Source organism: Vanessa cardui, chromosome 23 (assembly GCF_905220365.1).
Source record: "Vanessa cardui chromosome 23, ilVanCard2.1, whole genome shotgun sequence".
NCBI classification, from domain to species: domain Eukaryota; kingdom Metazoa; phylum Arthropoda; class Insecta; order Lepidoptera; family Nymphalidae; genus Vanessa; species Vanessa cardui.
In genome coordinates, this window is record NC_061145.1 from 1,056,769 (window position 1) to 1,072,269 (window position 15,501).

Genomic DNA, 15,501 nt, shown 5'->3' on the forward strand with positions numbered 1-15,501 from the left:
CAAGCCCCCTGGTGTTGCAGATGTCCATGGGTAGTGGTCACTTTCCATCAGGTGTGCCCCCTGCTCGTTTGCCTATGAGTCGTGTGCCTCTGACAGTGCGACCGGGCGTTGTCCGCAGCAAGTACACGGTGTGGGCGCTGGAGGCGCTGCCGCTGGGCCGGCTGTCCAACCAGCGCCTGCACGCGCTGCTGGAGCTCGCGCGCGGCCCGCTGGGCGCCGCGCCCGGCCCGCGCGCCTACCTGCTGCCGCACCTCGCCGCCACGCTCGCCGCGCTGCTCGTCGCGCCCATCGAGGTACGACACCCCCCCCCCCCCCACACACACACACACCCGCACCACACACACACACACCACCACAGACTTTGGGGAACATTCAATAACAGTTCGGAGCTTTTCATGTTTAATTTTTCAAACGGGGTACCATGTCGATTTTAACTCCATGGGTCGTTTTGCTATTAAAATTCCCGGTATGTGTCCACGTGGTAAGGAGTAACAGGAATTGTTAAACGTTACACATATTTAAACACAACAGTTTCGACACATTTTCATTTCAGGTTTATAATTTCATTACAATTTATATTTATAAAATTGGCACTAACTTATTAGCTAGAGTACGTATCGGGCTTTCGCCATGCTTGACCATTCACTAAATCATAAATCGAATATTGAACTGTCACACTAAACTGACTTCTCTTGATCTCTGATTAAATATTACGACTAAAGAAAATATAACATCGAGTATCCTTTTTTATTCAAGCTTTATAAAATAATTAATTGAAAATAAAATAAATGTGTTCTGGATAAAAATTAATAGTTTACTTTATTATTGGTTTTTCTCGATAAGCTGTTTATACGTTGTAAATTACTTGGCTACAGTTGTAATTACTTCGGGCAAGTCCGTGTTCGATCATTGTCGATATAAAAAATTGTCAATAGTTCTTACAGCGTCAAAGTCAATGGCCTGTGTTGACATTAAGTGGTCCATTTTTATGTCTGACTGCCGACAATATAACACAAAATAAACATCAGTTTGTTTCCGATATTGTTTGAAATTGGAAATCGATTTATGATTGGTGAATTTTAATTAGGATTCAATTCCGAATAATATTTTTTTCAAAAACGTATTATTTAATTGTGTAACGTATAATTCATATTAAAAGTTAGTGCTAATTATAATATAAAACATTATGTGGTATCCGAGGAATGTTCCGTATATTAACAGTGTCCGTCCGTGTAAACACCGCAGACTGGGTATGTATCACATGCACTTTATGAGTAATATGCGGTATCGAGATTATGTCGAGGCGTTTTTAACACTTATTTTTATAATCTACTATATTTGTATACTATTATTGATATTATAAATGTGAACCTAACTCCGTCTGTGTCGCTCTTTCACCAAACCACTGAACCTAATTTCAAGTCCAAGAAAGACATAGGATACGGTTTTTGCTTAACACACCACTACAAACCCCCTAAAAATCGAACGAAACCTCAAGCGCCATCTAGTTTGGTCATATATGACTATGTTCTGTAACTGATCCTTATGGTAAATAATGTTAACAGTTAGCGATGGTAAAAGCATTAATATATAGAAGATTAATATAAATATTTTTGTTTTGTATTGGGTCACATTATTCTGGTATAAATAACAACTATGATACAAATGGTTCCTAACAAAATAAGTCTGATTTATTTTGATTTTTGTTAAGTGATTCTCGACTTAATCTCGATAGTCATAAGAACAATAGTCGGCTGTATGTTCGCGGTCGCAGGTTCCGAGGTAAGCCACGCTACGCATGCGCCTGACACCACACGTACATCTATGTAGTTCATACAGCGAGTTATAATTCCAAGGGTAATTTGTTTAGTAATCATTTTAATATAAATAAATATTTATTTCACAAATGACGCTTGGATATTTATACTTGCAAAAATACTTTTGGGCTATTCGTATTCGTAGACTATTATATAAGCATACTCTATACGTAAAATAATATAAAAGATTATATGTTATAGTCGGCGGATACGAATGGGTTATTGTTATATGTATATAACAGCATTGATGGACAATAACAATCAAAGTAAATCTATATGTTGTGTTAATAATAATAATGTCTCATATATTTCATTCCATTTTTCCAATAAAACGACCCCTTTTCCCTTCCGTATATCATATTAAATTTAAAGTCTTATTCGTCATATATATGAAGGTAACAGATATATCATTTTATAGCCTGATAACTTTAACAAGATGTTTCTATTAAACAGTGGCTACCTATTGCTGTTATTAATGCCTAATTTTATTATGATAAAACTCTTCCAATGTGTGTGTCACGTTGCATTCCCTTTTTATAATAAAATCAAATGTTTTTCTTTTATATTATTTACTATCTAGCTATGACTGCTGAGACGATTCTCCTGTACATATACATGTTACCTTATAACTGTATAAGAAATAGTTTAGTTCACGCCGCTGCGGTTCTGTTTAAAATAACCTTACAATTTAATTTCTCACTGTGACAAAGTTGTAAAAATAATCCAGCCTAAGTAAATAACCTTCACATAAACCTATTCCAAACTCCGTATCCCAAATTCCAAATTTGCGTAAAGTAATCCGACTAAATTCAGTACGTAATCAACTCATTTGTAATGTACGCACGTTATGGTGTATCAATGTTGTTCGTGTTGTACCGGCGCAGTTCGTCTGTCAAACGGTAAAGTATACTTTGGTTGTGTGTATCGTAACCTAACATACACTGTGTTCGTATTATCGCTTTGCATGTTTTAATGATGACGTTTAAGGACGTTATTAAGCTTCTAATTAATAATGTACTAACAGTTTGCAGTATTTCAGTCCAAATTGTTCCCAATTTTAACAAGCAATTGTTAATCATTAAATAATTGAATTGGTTGGTGTTTGTTTTTTCTAGTATGTTTAATTTTTTTTAAAAATGTCTTTAAATAAAAATTATCAAGTTAGAGATACCGGTTTTGTTAATCTGTGGCACGATTGGATTGAAATACATATATACAAATATATTTGTTTTCGTTTGCGAGGTATACAAATTAAATAATTAAAACTTATGAGATAGAAGCTGAAATCATTTCAATTTCCTTTTTATTACAATAATGTTTTTTTTTTTCCTATTCCGTTGTAAACGATATCTAATTGGTCATAAGTCGCGTTGTAAGTATCTAAAAGATATAGAGACGCTAATATATATAATATAATTTTTCCACATTTTAATAAATATTAAACGATTAAAAAACATCGTTCATAGTATAGATCAAAATTAATCGATTTGAAATGATATCTGCTAACATCTCCATATGGTATTAATCGAATTGAAAGTTTAACTTTTTCAATAAGAATATGCGTTAACAATCACCGGCATCGTGAGGTATGCACACAAGTCGTTAACAAACAAGAATAAACACTTTAATATATCGTTTAATTGTATTTATTATCTGTATTTAATTCTTCGTATATATCCTCTACATGTGAATTTATATGTTTTTTTCTTATCATGTGACATATTATGAAAGCTTTTAAGTCTATTACCCCATCTTCGGTTAAAAAGCTGCCATTGAATTATGAAGTGCCAGTGTTGCCAGTTTCAAATATAATAATAATTTAAATAAAAAGCATTATGGTCATATGTAACTTATAATTTCCCAATGAATAGACTATCTAACGAAAAGTATTAATTAAATAAAACTGATTGTTAGGGACTGAAATAATGGCGAACGTTAAATAAATGCCTATGCGTTCAGGGCTTAATCTTCCCTTGGCTGCAATAGTACTGAGGCAATTCCATGACTAATTTAGAGTTTCTAATCAAAATTTTCTTTAAATTACTATTTTTATGTATTACTTACTATAAATATTTTATATGTTTATGATTCTTTCTTGTAAGTCTGTAAGTTAATAATGTTACATGATAAGAATCTCTTATTACTTATCTTTACATTTCACACTAGTGTTTGTGTGTGTGCATGATTTTTCACGTGTGCGAGTTCAAATTCACGAGCTAACGGCAAAGCTTATATTTTAATTACAGATTGAATTAATAGTTATTTTGAATTACTTTTGTCAAGTATATCCAACCATTTGTTATTAAGAAATTTTGATGAACAAATTTTGAAGTGATAACTTCTTATGGGAGGGTGAACTGCTTCGTTACGTAACGCGTTACAGCGCTAGTCTATTTGTTGTCCCTTTCTCTCACGCACACGGCAGCGGTAGGCAAACTCCTATCTCTCTTACTCTAAGCCAAAGCGCTAGCCGTATTTTCGAACAGTTTAAGTTATCACTTCTTTCTACTTATGAAAATAATAATAATAATAATATAAACTGACTTAATAAGGGTTGAGAAGGGGTAGTGTTTTTAAATAAACTGTGTTTTGTTGTGATGTCCTTTAACATGTTTTTTTTTGTGTGTGAGTGTGCGTCTGTTTGTGTTTTTTTTTGTCACTTACTAATACACGTGTTATTATATATGTATCTACCATTTGTTTTATATACACAAATATTACATTACACACACATATTTAGACTACATAACACACATTAATTTATCTATGTATAAAATTTCAACACATTACTAGAAAATAAACATATTTTATATACAATAATAAATAGACAAGATGTGTGAATTTATAATTGATTTCGATAAACGGCTTTAGTTATGAAATTTGTTAGGGGGATTAGTTAAATATTGCTGTCTCACTTGTAATGTCATGTCAATAGTGGCAGAAAGAGAGAACAGTATTTAACTAAGCACCGCCTTAACAAAGTTTATAAGCAAGGTTTTAATAACAATTAATGTTTTTTTTTTTCGATTAAATAAAGAATAACAAACGTGCTTTCGTTGTCAAACAATTGTGTGCAGACTCAAGATGTATCGCATGTAAATGAAATGGGAAATTTAATTCTCATATATAAAAATCAATAGAAATTAACAAGATTTTTCAAATAATTGTATCTTTAGAAATTATTTCCTTTATAGTAATGTTAATTTCTAATGATATTTGAATATTTTTTTTTGGTGTACGCTTATAACAAGAAAGAGATAGATAGAGACTACGCATTGCTGTGATTGGTTTAATAAATTTACCAAGTAGTGTGTATCTCTTCGCTAACACATCGCTTTAAAATGCTGATCCTTATATACTGATATTTACTTTTAAATAAACGTGTACGTTTGATTGTTTTGGTTTAAACAATATTTCTTTAATTATACACTAGTGAAAAGTTTTAATAATATTTATATAATAAAATACATTATGCAATAGGTACAACACAATATTCTCAATAAAAAAACCATCGCCCAACAACATGATTTAAATGTAAATCTAAAAGTCCTGAAAACTACAGTTTTTTTCTGCCATTCGATATGTTTAATTAAATACAAAATAACATTGATGTGTAAGCCCATTTGGGTAGATACCCTAATTGGTAGTAGGGCTTTGTGCAAGCCCGTCTGGGTAGGTACCACCCACTCATTAGTTATTCTACCGCCAAATAACAGTACTCAGTATTGTTGTGTTCCGGTTTGAAGAGTGATTGAGCCAGTGTAACTACGGGCACAAGGGACATCATCTTAGTTCCCGAGATTGGTGGCACATTGACGTATAGGAATTGTAATATTTCTTACAGTATCATTGTCTATGGGTGATAGTGACCACTTTACATCAGGTGGCCCATATACTCGTCCGCTAACCTATACAATTAAAAAACCGCCTACTCCCGACCGGCTGGCACAAGGGCAATGACATCTTAGCACTCAGTAATATGTTGTCCTTCTAAGTAATGTTAAATAATTGTTTCTTACAGCATCAATTTTTATATCCGTGGAGGACATGCAAATGTCAAAACCTATGCCATAATTAATAAAAGTAACTATTAAATATTTTGATACAAGTAAGAAATGTGCCAATAAAATTTAATAATTATTATTATTGCCATACTTATTTTTTATAATTAAAAAGTAAATCCCAAGTGTTAACAATCAATCTGATAATTGAAAAGTTTAAGGCAGACTTTATAGAATGAACCAAACTGTCTTAGAAAGTAATTATAACAAAATAATTATAACTTTTGCCAAAAAAATATTTAACAAAAGCTTCAATGTAAACATTTCTACATAATCTTTAATTGTCTAATTTGAAATACAATGACAACTAACATATTTAAATGTTTTTGTTTTGGATAATTACAAATTTTACCAGTGTTCAGTACAGTTGACCTCTCTATTGAGCCTATTTTTAATATTTCTTTACAACTACGCCTTTATATGATATAATCGATCACTGGAAACTTTTATGTGTAAATACTGTTCGTTTCCATGATAATAAATATACCATAGCTATCTAATTTGTAATCTACAATTAGTTTGGTACTTTGTCTCACCACTGATTCTACCTTTGGACGAACTTACCGTAATGTCCAAAACTAAACTGTCATGTGTTAATTAATAATTGTATTAAATTCAGTACTGTTCTAGTTTTCAATACAGTTCACTACTAAGCCTATTTTTAATAAAGCATTTGTTTTTTCTGTACATCTACACCTTTATAGTCAATCGTTCTACTTATTCGCGTGGTATAATCAATCATTGGAAAACTTTTATTGGTAATTTACTGTTCTTTTCAACATAAATAAATATTCGATCAAATTTCAAATCTATCGCCAATTTATTTGGTACTTTGTCCCATCACTGTTCCTACTTTTGGATAAAACTTACCATAATGTCCTAAACTAACCTGTCATGGGATACAGAATAGTAAGAAATTTACCTTAAACCCACAATCAAACGTACATAAAAACAATTAATTAAACCTGATCAGTATGTCACGATCAACGTTTACCGGTCTAGCGTTAGTATGCTAACAGCTGGACAACCACAAATCGCGATCAGCGGGCAAGGCGGCACGTCTACTTGGAGCCGACACCGCCAGCCTGCTAGACCACACGCAGCAGATGCAGATCGTATGTATATCTATCTCGCTATCTAGATCCAGCGATGCTGTAAGTACACGAGATATCACGTGGGATAGAGGGATATGGAAACGTTATTGATAAAAGAGATTTTAAAGCAGTTTGGTACATGTACCGATACGCTTTCTGAAGGAATCGCCAAGGTTCTTTTGAAAAGCTCGTATAAGTTAGAGGAAACGATTGGAACGAAATCGGATATTTTTGGTAATGCTCATAGGAAATTTGCTAAACGATCTGAAGATATCATTGTGTTTTTTTTTTAATTCATAGATAATTTAGAATATAGATTTAATGAAAAAAGATCAACCAATTGTAAAATAGTGTGTTATCTTAATAAAGATTATAACTACAAATATGGTTTTAACGCAGCCTTCTCGAAGTGGAAGCGAAGGTTAGTCTGAGATGTTTTTCGATACAACACACATTTACTATCGAGCACATTCTTGCAAATTTGATGATTTCATTAAGCAAAAAAATTCCTAACATACAATTAACGCGAAGTGATAAACAGGTCGAGCTCTGCGTGGAGACGTTGGGAGAGGTCGTGTCGCTGTTAGCGCGGGACGACGTTGGTCCCGTCGAGGCGGATAGGGGTGAACTGGCAAGGACACTGCTGCCCACTGTGCTGAGAATCGCAGCGACGATGATGAAGGAGAGGAATAAAGAGGAAGGGACGCCGTCTGATGATCCTTTATTGGTAAATATATTTAGCATAGCCTGTAAATTTTCCACTGCTGGGCTAAGGCCTCTTCTCCCTTTGAAAAGAAGGTTAGGTTACTGTTATATGTGTCACAATTTCTATGAAATTTGTCACATGCAGATTTCCTCACGATATTTTCCTTCATTGCCGAGTATGAAATAAATTATAAACACAATTTAAGAACACGAAAATAAGAGGTGCGTGCTTGGGTTTGAACCCGCAATTTATTATGTGCTATGGCGTGTTTTAATCACTAGGCCATCTCGGATCTTATAATAATTAGATATAAAATGCCATAAAACTTATATCAAATAATGCTGACGATGTTTTTTTAGCTCGATAGTACGAGTTAGATCTGGTATCTTTTAAATATTATAATGTATGTTTTCTTTTTCAGCGCAAATTAATCTGCGTCCTTCTAGACATGGTCCGTCAGATGTCCGAAGAGCAGTACGTAGTCGTTATGAAGTCACTGGATGCTGAATCCTCTGGCAAGGCGAATACACTGGTGTCGGATGCTTTAGCGTTGATGATGGCGCTGCTGCAGCGACCGGTGTTCCGGCCGCATTGGGCCGATATGCTGCACTTGCAGCACTACGTCATGCTGCACGCTCTAAGGTCAGTTAGAGGAAGAAAAGCTTAATAAGAACTTCATACATACGTTACTTCATTATCAATACATACAAAACTGTCAAGAATTATCGTGACTAAAGTTATTAATTTCGGGATATTTACCATGTTTTTTATTTTTATTCGGTGGAGCTCGATATTTCGACATTATCTACGAACGTCTTGTTCACGAGACTTAAGTTTGCGGGTAGTTGATAATGCTAGAAGTGTCCATATCGGACTACCTCCTTTTTCGTACGTTTGCTTCGTAAACACCGGTCACCACTACTATTGTCACTTTCACCCCTACAATTGTCACTAGTTATATTTATATTATGTACACTCGATCTCGTGTTAAAAAAAATATTGTGACGTCATAACGTTTAAGTTAACATATATCATATCAACAATTACAACTATACGTAGAAGATTAACATGACTCCTTTGCAATGATGATACGCAAAACCTCATACGTGCATGCCGTAGTGGACAATAGTAATGACATGCCCTAGATTAGGATTACATAATATGTTTTTTTATGGTATAGGTTGGCGGACGAGCATATGGGCCACCCGATGGTAAGTAGTCACCATCGCCCATAGACAATGACGCTGTAAGAAATATTAACTATTCCTTACATCGTCAATGTGCCACCAACCTTGGGAACTAAGACGTTATGTCCCTTGTGCCTGTAGTTACACTGGCTCACTCACCCTTCAAACCGGAACACAACAATACTGGCTACTGATATTTGGCGGTAGAATAACTGATAGTGGGTGGTACCTACCCAGACGGGCTTGCACAAAGCCTTACCACCAAGAAAAACGAGATATTTTTTATCAGCTGTCGATCATATATGAATCCAATTTGTCATTGTGCGGGCATATAAGCCCTTTATTTTATAACTGTGTCACAGTATGTGTGTCATGTTCAAATAAATAAAAGTCTGAATGACTGGTATGCATATTTCTATCATCAATTATCACCAGGCTGCTGTCTACCACGCTGCGCGAACAGCTGGTATCCATCGAAGACTCAGACCCCGAGGTGATGTCGGCTGTGCACTTGACGCTCCAGGACTGGTTCAACACGCTGGGCGCCGTGGCCTCGTCGCCGCCCATACAGCTGGAGACGCTGCCGACCTCCCGCCGCCAGAGGGCGACCATGCTGTACGGGGACATCAGGCGGAAAGCTGCAACGCTCCTAGCTGATATGTGGTTCAGTTTGGGTAAGTTTCGGTGTACGAACTTAAGGAATTTTGCATCTGTTACTTGAAGATCTGTACAATACAATTTACCTCTATAGGAGCTACATAGACCTTTTTTACAAGATAAGAGGCCCCTTAAGTAGGAACTTTAAAGAAAGTAATTTTACATTGCTTATACTGTTTTTTTTTTTTATATGGTATTGTAGCATATTTTATTCAATTAATCGTGAACTATTTCGACAGAGGAGCACAAGCGGTTCTTCATCCCTCACCTCGTCGGCACGTTTTTGGAAGTGAGCTTCCTGCGGGTCGAAGAGGTGCGGAACATCATAATCCCGCTGTTCTTCGACATGATGCAGACCGAGTACAAGTACACCTCGGAGACGGGTAAGGGGAGGCCGGGGGAGTGGGGCGTCGCGAGTCGAGGCGCCTGACTGACCTTACTGACTGTGTGTGTGTGTGTGTGTGTGCGTGTGTGTGTGCGTGTGTGTGTGTGGGGAGCGTGGCGTCGCGAGTCGAGGCGCCTGACTGACTGTGTGTGTGTGTGTGTGTGTGTGGGGAGCGTGGCGTCGCGAGTCGAGGCGCCTGACTGACTGTGTGTGTGTGTGTGTGTGTGTGGGGAGCGTGGCGTCGCGAGTCGAGGCGCCTGACTGACTGTGTGTGTGTGTGTGTGTGTGTGGGGAGCGTGGCGTCGCGAGTCGAGGCGCCTGACTGACTGTGTGTGTGTGTGTGTGTGTGTGGGGAGCGTGGCGTCGCGAGTCGAGGCGCCTGACTGACTGTGTGTGTGTGTGTGTGTGTGTGGGGAGCGTGGCGTCGCGAGTCGAGGCGCCTGACTGACTGTGTGTGTGTGTGTGTGTGTGTGGGGAGCGTGGCGTCGCGAGTCGAGGCGCCTGACTGACTGTGTGTGTGTGTGCGTGTGTGCGCAGAGGAGGGCGCGGGCAACATGCGCGCGTTCGAGAACGCGCTGATCGACAAGCTGGACGTGCTGGCGGAGGCGGGGCGCGGCGACGCGGCGTGGCGCGCCAGCTTCGTGTCGCTGTGCGGCGCGCTGGCGGGCGCGGCGCGGCTGCCGGGCGGGCCGGCGCTGGTGGCGGCGGCGGCGCGCCAGCTGGACGCGCTGCTGCAGTACCGCGCGGCGCCGGTGCCGCGCCGCCTCTACCTCGTGTCGGGCGTGCTGCGCTTCTACGAGCAGATCGAGCGGCCGCACATGTACATCCGCTACGTGCACCGCTTGGCCGCGCTGCACGCCGCCGCCGCGCACGCGCCCGAGGCCGGCCTCACGCTGTGCCTGCACGCCAAGCTGCTGCGCTGGAGCGACGAGCCGCTGCCGCCGCGCCTGCGACACCCCACGCGCCCGCGCCACGACACGCACTTCCAGCTCAAGGTGAGCCCGCCGCGCGCACTGTACACATATTGACGACCTCCATGGTCGAGTGGTGTGTACACCGGTTTTCATGGGTACGCCACTCTGAGGTCCCGGGTTCGTCCGGTCGAGTCGATGTAGATTACCATTAGTTTTCTATGTTGTCTCGGGTCTGGGTGTTTGTGGTACCGTCGTTACTTCTGATTTCCATAACACAAGTGCTTCAGCTACTTAAATTGGGATCAGAGTAATGTATGTGATGTTGTCTCATATTTATTTATTTATTTATTTATTTATTGGTGACGACTGGGCTCGGGAATTTTTATTTTATCCACGAGCATAAGGTAAAGTGCAAATAGCCTGGATTTGGATTTTAAATTAACATGGTTATTTTTATTATTAAAGTTATTAATTTCGGGATATTTACCTTTTTTTTATTTTATTTTTTTTATTTTTGTTCGGTGGAGCTCGATATTTCGACATTGTCTACGAATGTCTTGTTCACGAGACTGAAGTGTGCGGGTAGATGCTGATAATGTTAGAGGTGTCCGTATCGAACTACCTCCTTTCTTGTACGTTTGCTGCGTAAACACCGGTCACCACTACTATTGTCACTTTCACCCCTACCATTGTCACTAGTCGAATTTATTTTATGTACACTCGACACTCGATCCCGTGTTCGAAATTAGTAACTTTAGCCTGGATTTGAACTATCAAATCCACGTCCTCTTTTAACCACTTCAGATACGATATACGTGCTAGATAAACGCACCACGTTACCCGTGATCACTTTAACGTGGTTCAATAACGTACTCGCGGTCCGCAGTCGGCGCTGTACACGGCCGTGATCACTGTAACGTGTTTCAATAACGTACTTGGCCGCAGTCGTCGCTGTACACGGAGGCAGTATCGCTGCTGGAGGCGGGCCGGCAGTGGGAGCTGGCGGCGCGGCTGGCGCGCGAGCTGGTCCGCGAGTGCGACGAGCGCGGCGCGGCGCACGGCGCGCTGGCCGCGCTGCACGAGCAGCTGGCGCGCCTGCACCGCCTCGCGCGCGACGCGCCGCGCCCGCGCCCCGTGTACTTCCGCGTGCGCTACCTCGGCCGCGGCTTCCCGCCGCACCTGCGACACCCCAAGGTAATAAGTGTCACTTATGACGTTTTGTATAAATTAGTAAGTAAGTAACCCGTAAATTTCCCACTGCTGAGATAAGCCAAGGTACCACCCGCACCATAAGCGTCACTTATGACGTTTTTTCATAATGCCGCGGCTTCCCGCCGCACCTGCGACACCCCAAGATAATAACCGTCACTTATGACGTTTTTTTTCATAATTTAGTAAGTAAGTAACAGCCCGTAAATTTCCCACTGCTGAGATAAGGCCTCGTCTTCCGTTAAGGAGAGGGTTTGGAACATATTCCACCACGCTGTTCCAATGCGGATTGGTGGAATGCACATGTGGCAGAATTTCGATGAAATTAGACACATACAGGTTTCCTCACGATGTTTTCCTTCATCGCCGAGCACGAGATGAATTATATACACAAATTAAGCACATATATATAGTGGTGCTTGCCTGGATTTGAACTCACGATCATCGGTTAAGATGCACGCGTTCTAACCACTGAGCCATCTCAGTTCTTTCATTAATATTTAAGTCTTATTGATGTCGAGATGGCCCAGTGGTTAAAACGCGTGCATCTTAACCGATGATTGCGGGTTCAAACCCAGGCAAGCACCGCTGGTTCATGTGCTTAATTTGTCTTTATAATTCATCCCGTACTCAGCGGTGAAAGAAAACATCGTGAGGAAACCTGCATGCGACAAATTTCATAGAAATTCTACCACATGTGTATTCCACCAACCCGCATTGGTACAGCGTAGTGGAATATGTTCCAAACCTTCTCCTCAAATGGAGAGGAGGCCTTTAGCCCAGCAGTGGGAATTTACAGACTGTTGTTGTTGTTGTAAGTCTTATTACTTTCTCGTTTTTAGGGTTTCGTGTACCGCGGCAACGACTGTGACATGCTGCACAACTTCAAGGAGCGTATGCTGGACGAGTGGCCTGAGGCGGAAGTGTTGCTCAAGCTGGACGAGCCCGGCGAGGACATCACCGAGTCGGATGGACAGTGTATCCTTTTAAAACAGATAATATAACTTTACTACAGTCAATGTAACTTACAATACTTGGAATGGAATTATATAGCGTTGAATTTAAAACATATATATCTATTTGCATGTTGCTTGTGTTTATACAAAAACACATATTCATTGTGTTATTTATTTATTTATTTATTTGCGGTTTCATGCTCACACATACAATTAAACTTTAGTTTACATGAAATAAACCCTGCTAGGGCGTAGCAAATGTTAGAGAGACGGACGTTATATCACAATTTTATCTGTCAGATATTCCTCGAGGGTGTAATAGCATTTTTTTTTTAAGAATTTCTTTTAACTTATTTGGGTAGCTTGGTTCATTTATATTTTCCTTAAATACGTCCGGCAATTTATATTTATATATTTGTTAAGTAACATAATGTAAGAAAACACATCATATAATATAGTACTGTTACACTAGCTTGCTCGCATATGGGGGGGAAAGGTAGTCGTGGCGTCAAATAATAGATATGTTTTGTTTTATACTCTTAACACGTATTGTATATAATGACTATCGGTTGTACAGTTAGACATGACTCACCTTATTACTAAGTACTTAACATACTTCATCTGTCATAATTGAATTATTAATATCCTGAATGTGGATCAGATTTACAAATAAACGCGGTGACGCCGATAATAGATGACATATGGAAGGAGAAGTTCGGTAAAACGGGTGACGAGCAAGTTATCAGATACTACGAGCACAATAACGTCAAGAAATTCGTATTCTCAAGACCCTTCCATAGACAAGGTATTTATTTTTCGAAATTAATATATAGACTGTGTTCATCTTGTCTATAACGTCTATGTTTAGTTTATAATTGGTCTCGGTCTCGACGGTGAAGCAAAACATCGTGAGGAAACCTTTACGTGTTGGAAAAGAGTGTGCCAAGTCTATCCAAATACCAAAAAATCACCTCGAAAAGGGAGGGGAAACTTGCCCAACATTCCCACTGTTGGACAAGAACATGAATATTCTGACCTTTCATTTTTCTTTACCTATACTTTTTTACATAAGCTTATGGTCATATGAATACCAATTATTTTCATTTTTTGTGTTTGGGCTGAAACCATTTTTCAAAGATGACTTGACTAATAAACTATAAAATATCTGATTAAAATAAGCATTATGTGTCTTAATTTGAAGTAGAATATCTGATCAGTAGGTGGTACCTACGTATTATGCACTTAGTGTACCAATAATGTATATAATAATTCGTTATTATAATATTGTTTGCAGAAGATTCAATAACAGATTCAACGGATGACTTATCCGGAGCGAACGAGTTTGCTACTCGCTGGCTGGAGAGAACCGAGTTGGAAATAAGTGATACCTTACCCGGTAAGATATATATGTGTTTGCATATATGTTTGATATTATATTGGTTGACAGAATTGGCATATATATGTAGTTCTTTGATGAAAACTTTTTTATATCTTATTGTAAATTATTGCCAAATGATACTGCATCAACTTCAGGAGTTTCTAAATAACGATATAAAAATACTTATTAAGCTTTTTTTTTATTATGTTATGAATATGACAAAAGTTACATAATTAAGTATATAAGTCGTGATAATGTCAGTAGAATGAGTTTTTTTTTGTTCAAAATGTAATGTTAAGCTGTAAATGGTCCCTAGGCATCCTCCGCTGGTTCCCTGTGGTGTCGACGCGCACGTACTGGGTGTGTCCGCTGGAGGTGGCCGTTGAGACCATGGAACAGACCAACAAAGAGCTGAAGGCGATCATCCAAGAGGCCAAGTCACCGGACGCGCCTTTGCATCCACTCACTATGAGACTACAAGGTTATTATTCTCCATTATAAATATACCGGATAATTTTAAGTAAAGTAAAGTAAGTAAAGTAACAGCCTGTAAATTTCCCACTGCTGAGATAAGGCCTCCTCTTCCATTAAGGAGAGGGTTTGGAACATATTCCACCACGCTGTTCCAATGCGGGTTGGTGGAATGCACATGTGGCAGAATTTCGATGAAATTAGACACATGCAGGTTTCCTCACGATGTTTTCCTTCACCGCTGAGCACGAGATGAATTATAAAGACAAATTAAGCACATGAATCAGAACCCGCAATCATCGGTTAAGATGCACGCGTTCTAACCACTGGGCCATCTCGACTCGTTATATTATATTATATTATATTACATTACATTACATTACATTACATTACATTACATTATATTATATTATATTATATTATATTATATTATCGCTTAATTTTTTAAGACTATCTTATGTTTTTTGTACACCTATATCATTCTTTCTTGTACATCCTAAGGTTGGCTGGTAGATGCAGTAGCATTAAGCCCGCCTTTTGTTAATACTTTTGTATTGTACAATAAAGCATTAAAATAAAAGTAATTTCATCTGTACTAATTTTATAAATGGGAATTTAACTATATCTGTCTGTTTGTTTGCTATTCACGGCGATACCCCGAAACCA

General features: G+C 38.8%; 1 protein-coding gene across 1 annotated transcript in view; it reads left to right on the forward strand.

Moving 5' to 3' along the window:
* The window catches only part of LOC124539661 (dedicator of cytokinesis protein 1), a 73,169-nt gene that overhangs the window by 49,065 nt on the left and 8,603 nt on the right, over positions 1–15,501 (forward strand). Inside the window, exons 17-28 of the mRNA XM_047116966.1 lie at positions 119–293; positions 6,898–6,993; positions 7,514–7,699; positions 8,100–8,320; positions 9,301–9,539; positions 9,762–9,905; positions 10,445–10,902; positions 11,767–12,015; positions 12,873–13,008; positions 13,648–13,791; positions 14,281–14,382; positions 14,681–14,845. Of these exons, the coding sequence (XP_046972922.1) occupies positions 119–293; positions 6,898–6,993; positions 7,514–7,699; positions 8,100–8,320; positions 9,301–9,539; positions 9,762–9,905; positions 10,445–10,902; positions 11,767–12,015; positions 12,873–13,008; positions 13,648–13,791; positions 14,281–14,382; positions 14,681–14,845 (2,315 nt within the window). The remainder of the gene's footprint in view (positions 1–118; positions 294–6,897; positions 6,994–7,513; positions 7,700–8,099; positions 8,321–9,300; positions 9,540–9,761; positions 9,906–10,444; positions 10,903–11,766; positions 12,016–12,872; positions 13,009–13,647; positions 13,792–14,280; positions 14,383–14,680; positions 14,846–15,501) is intronic.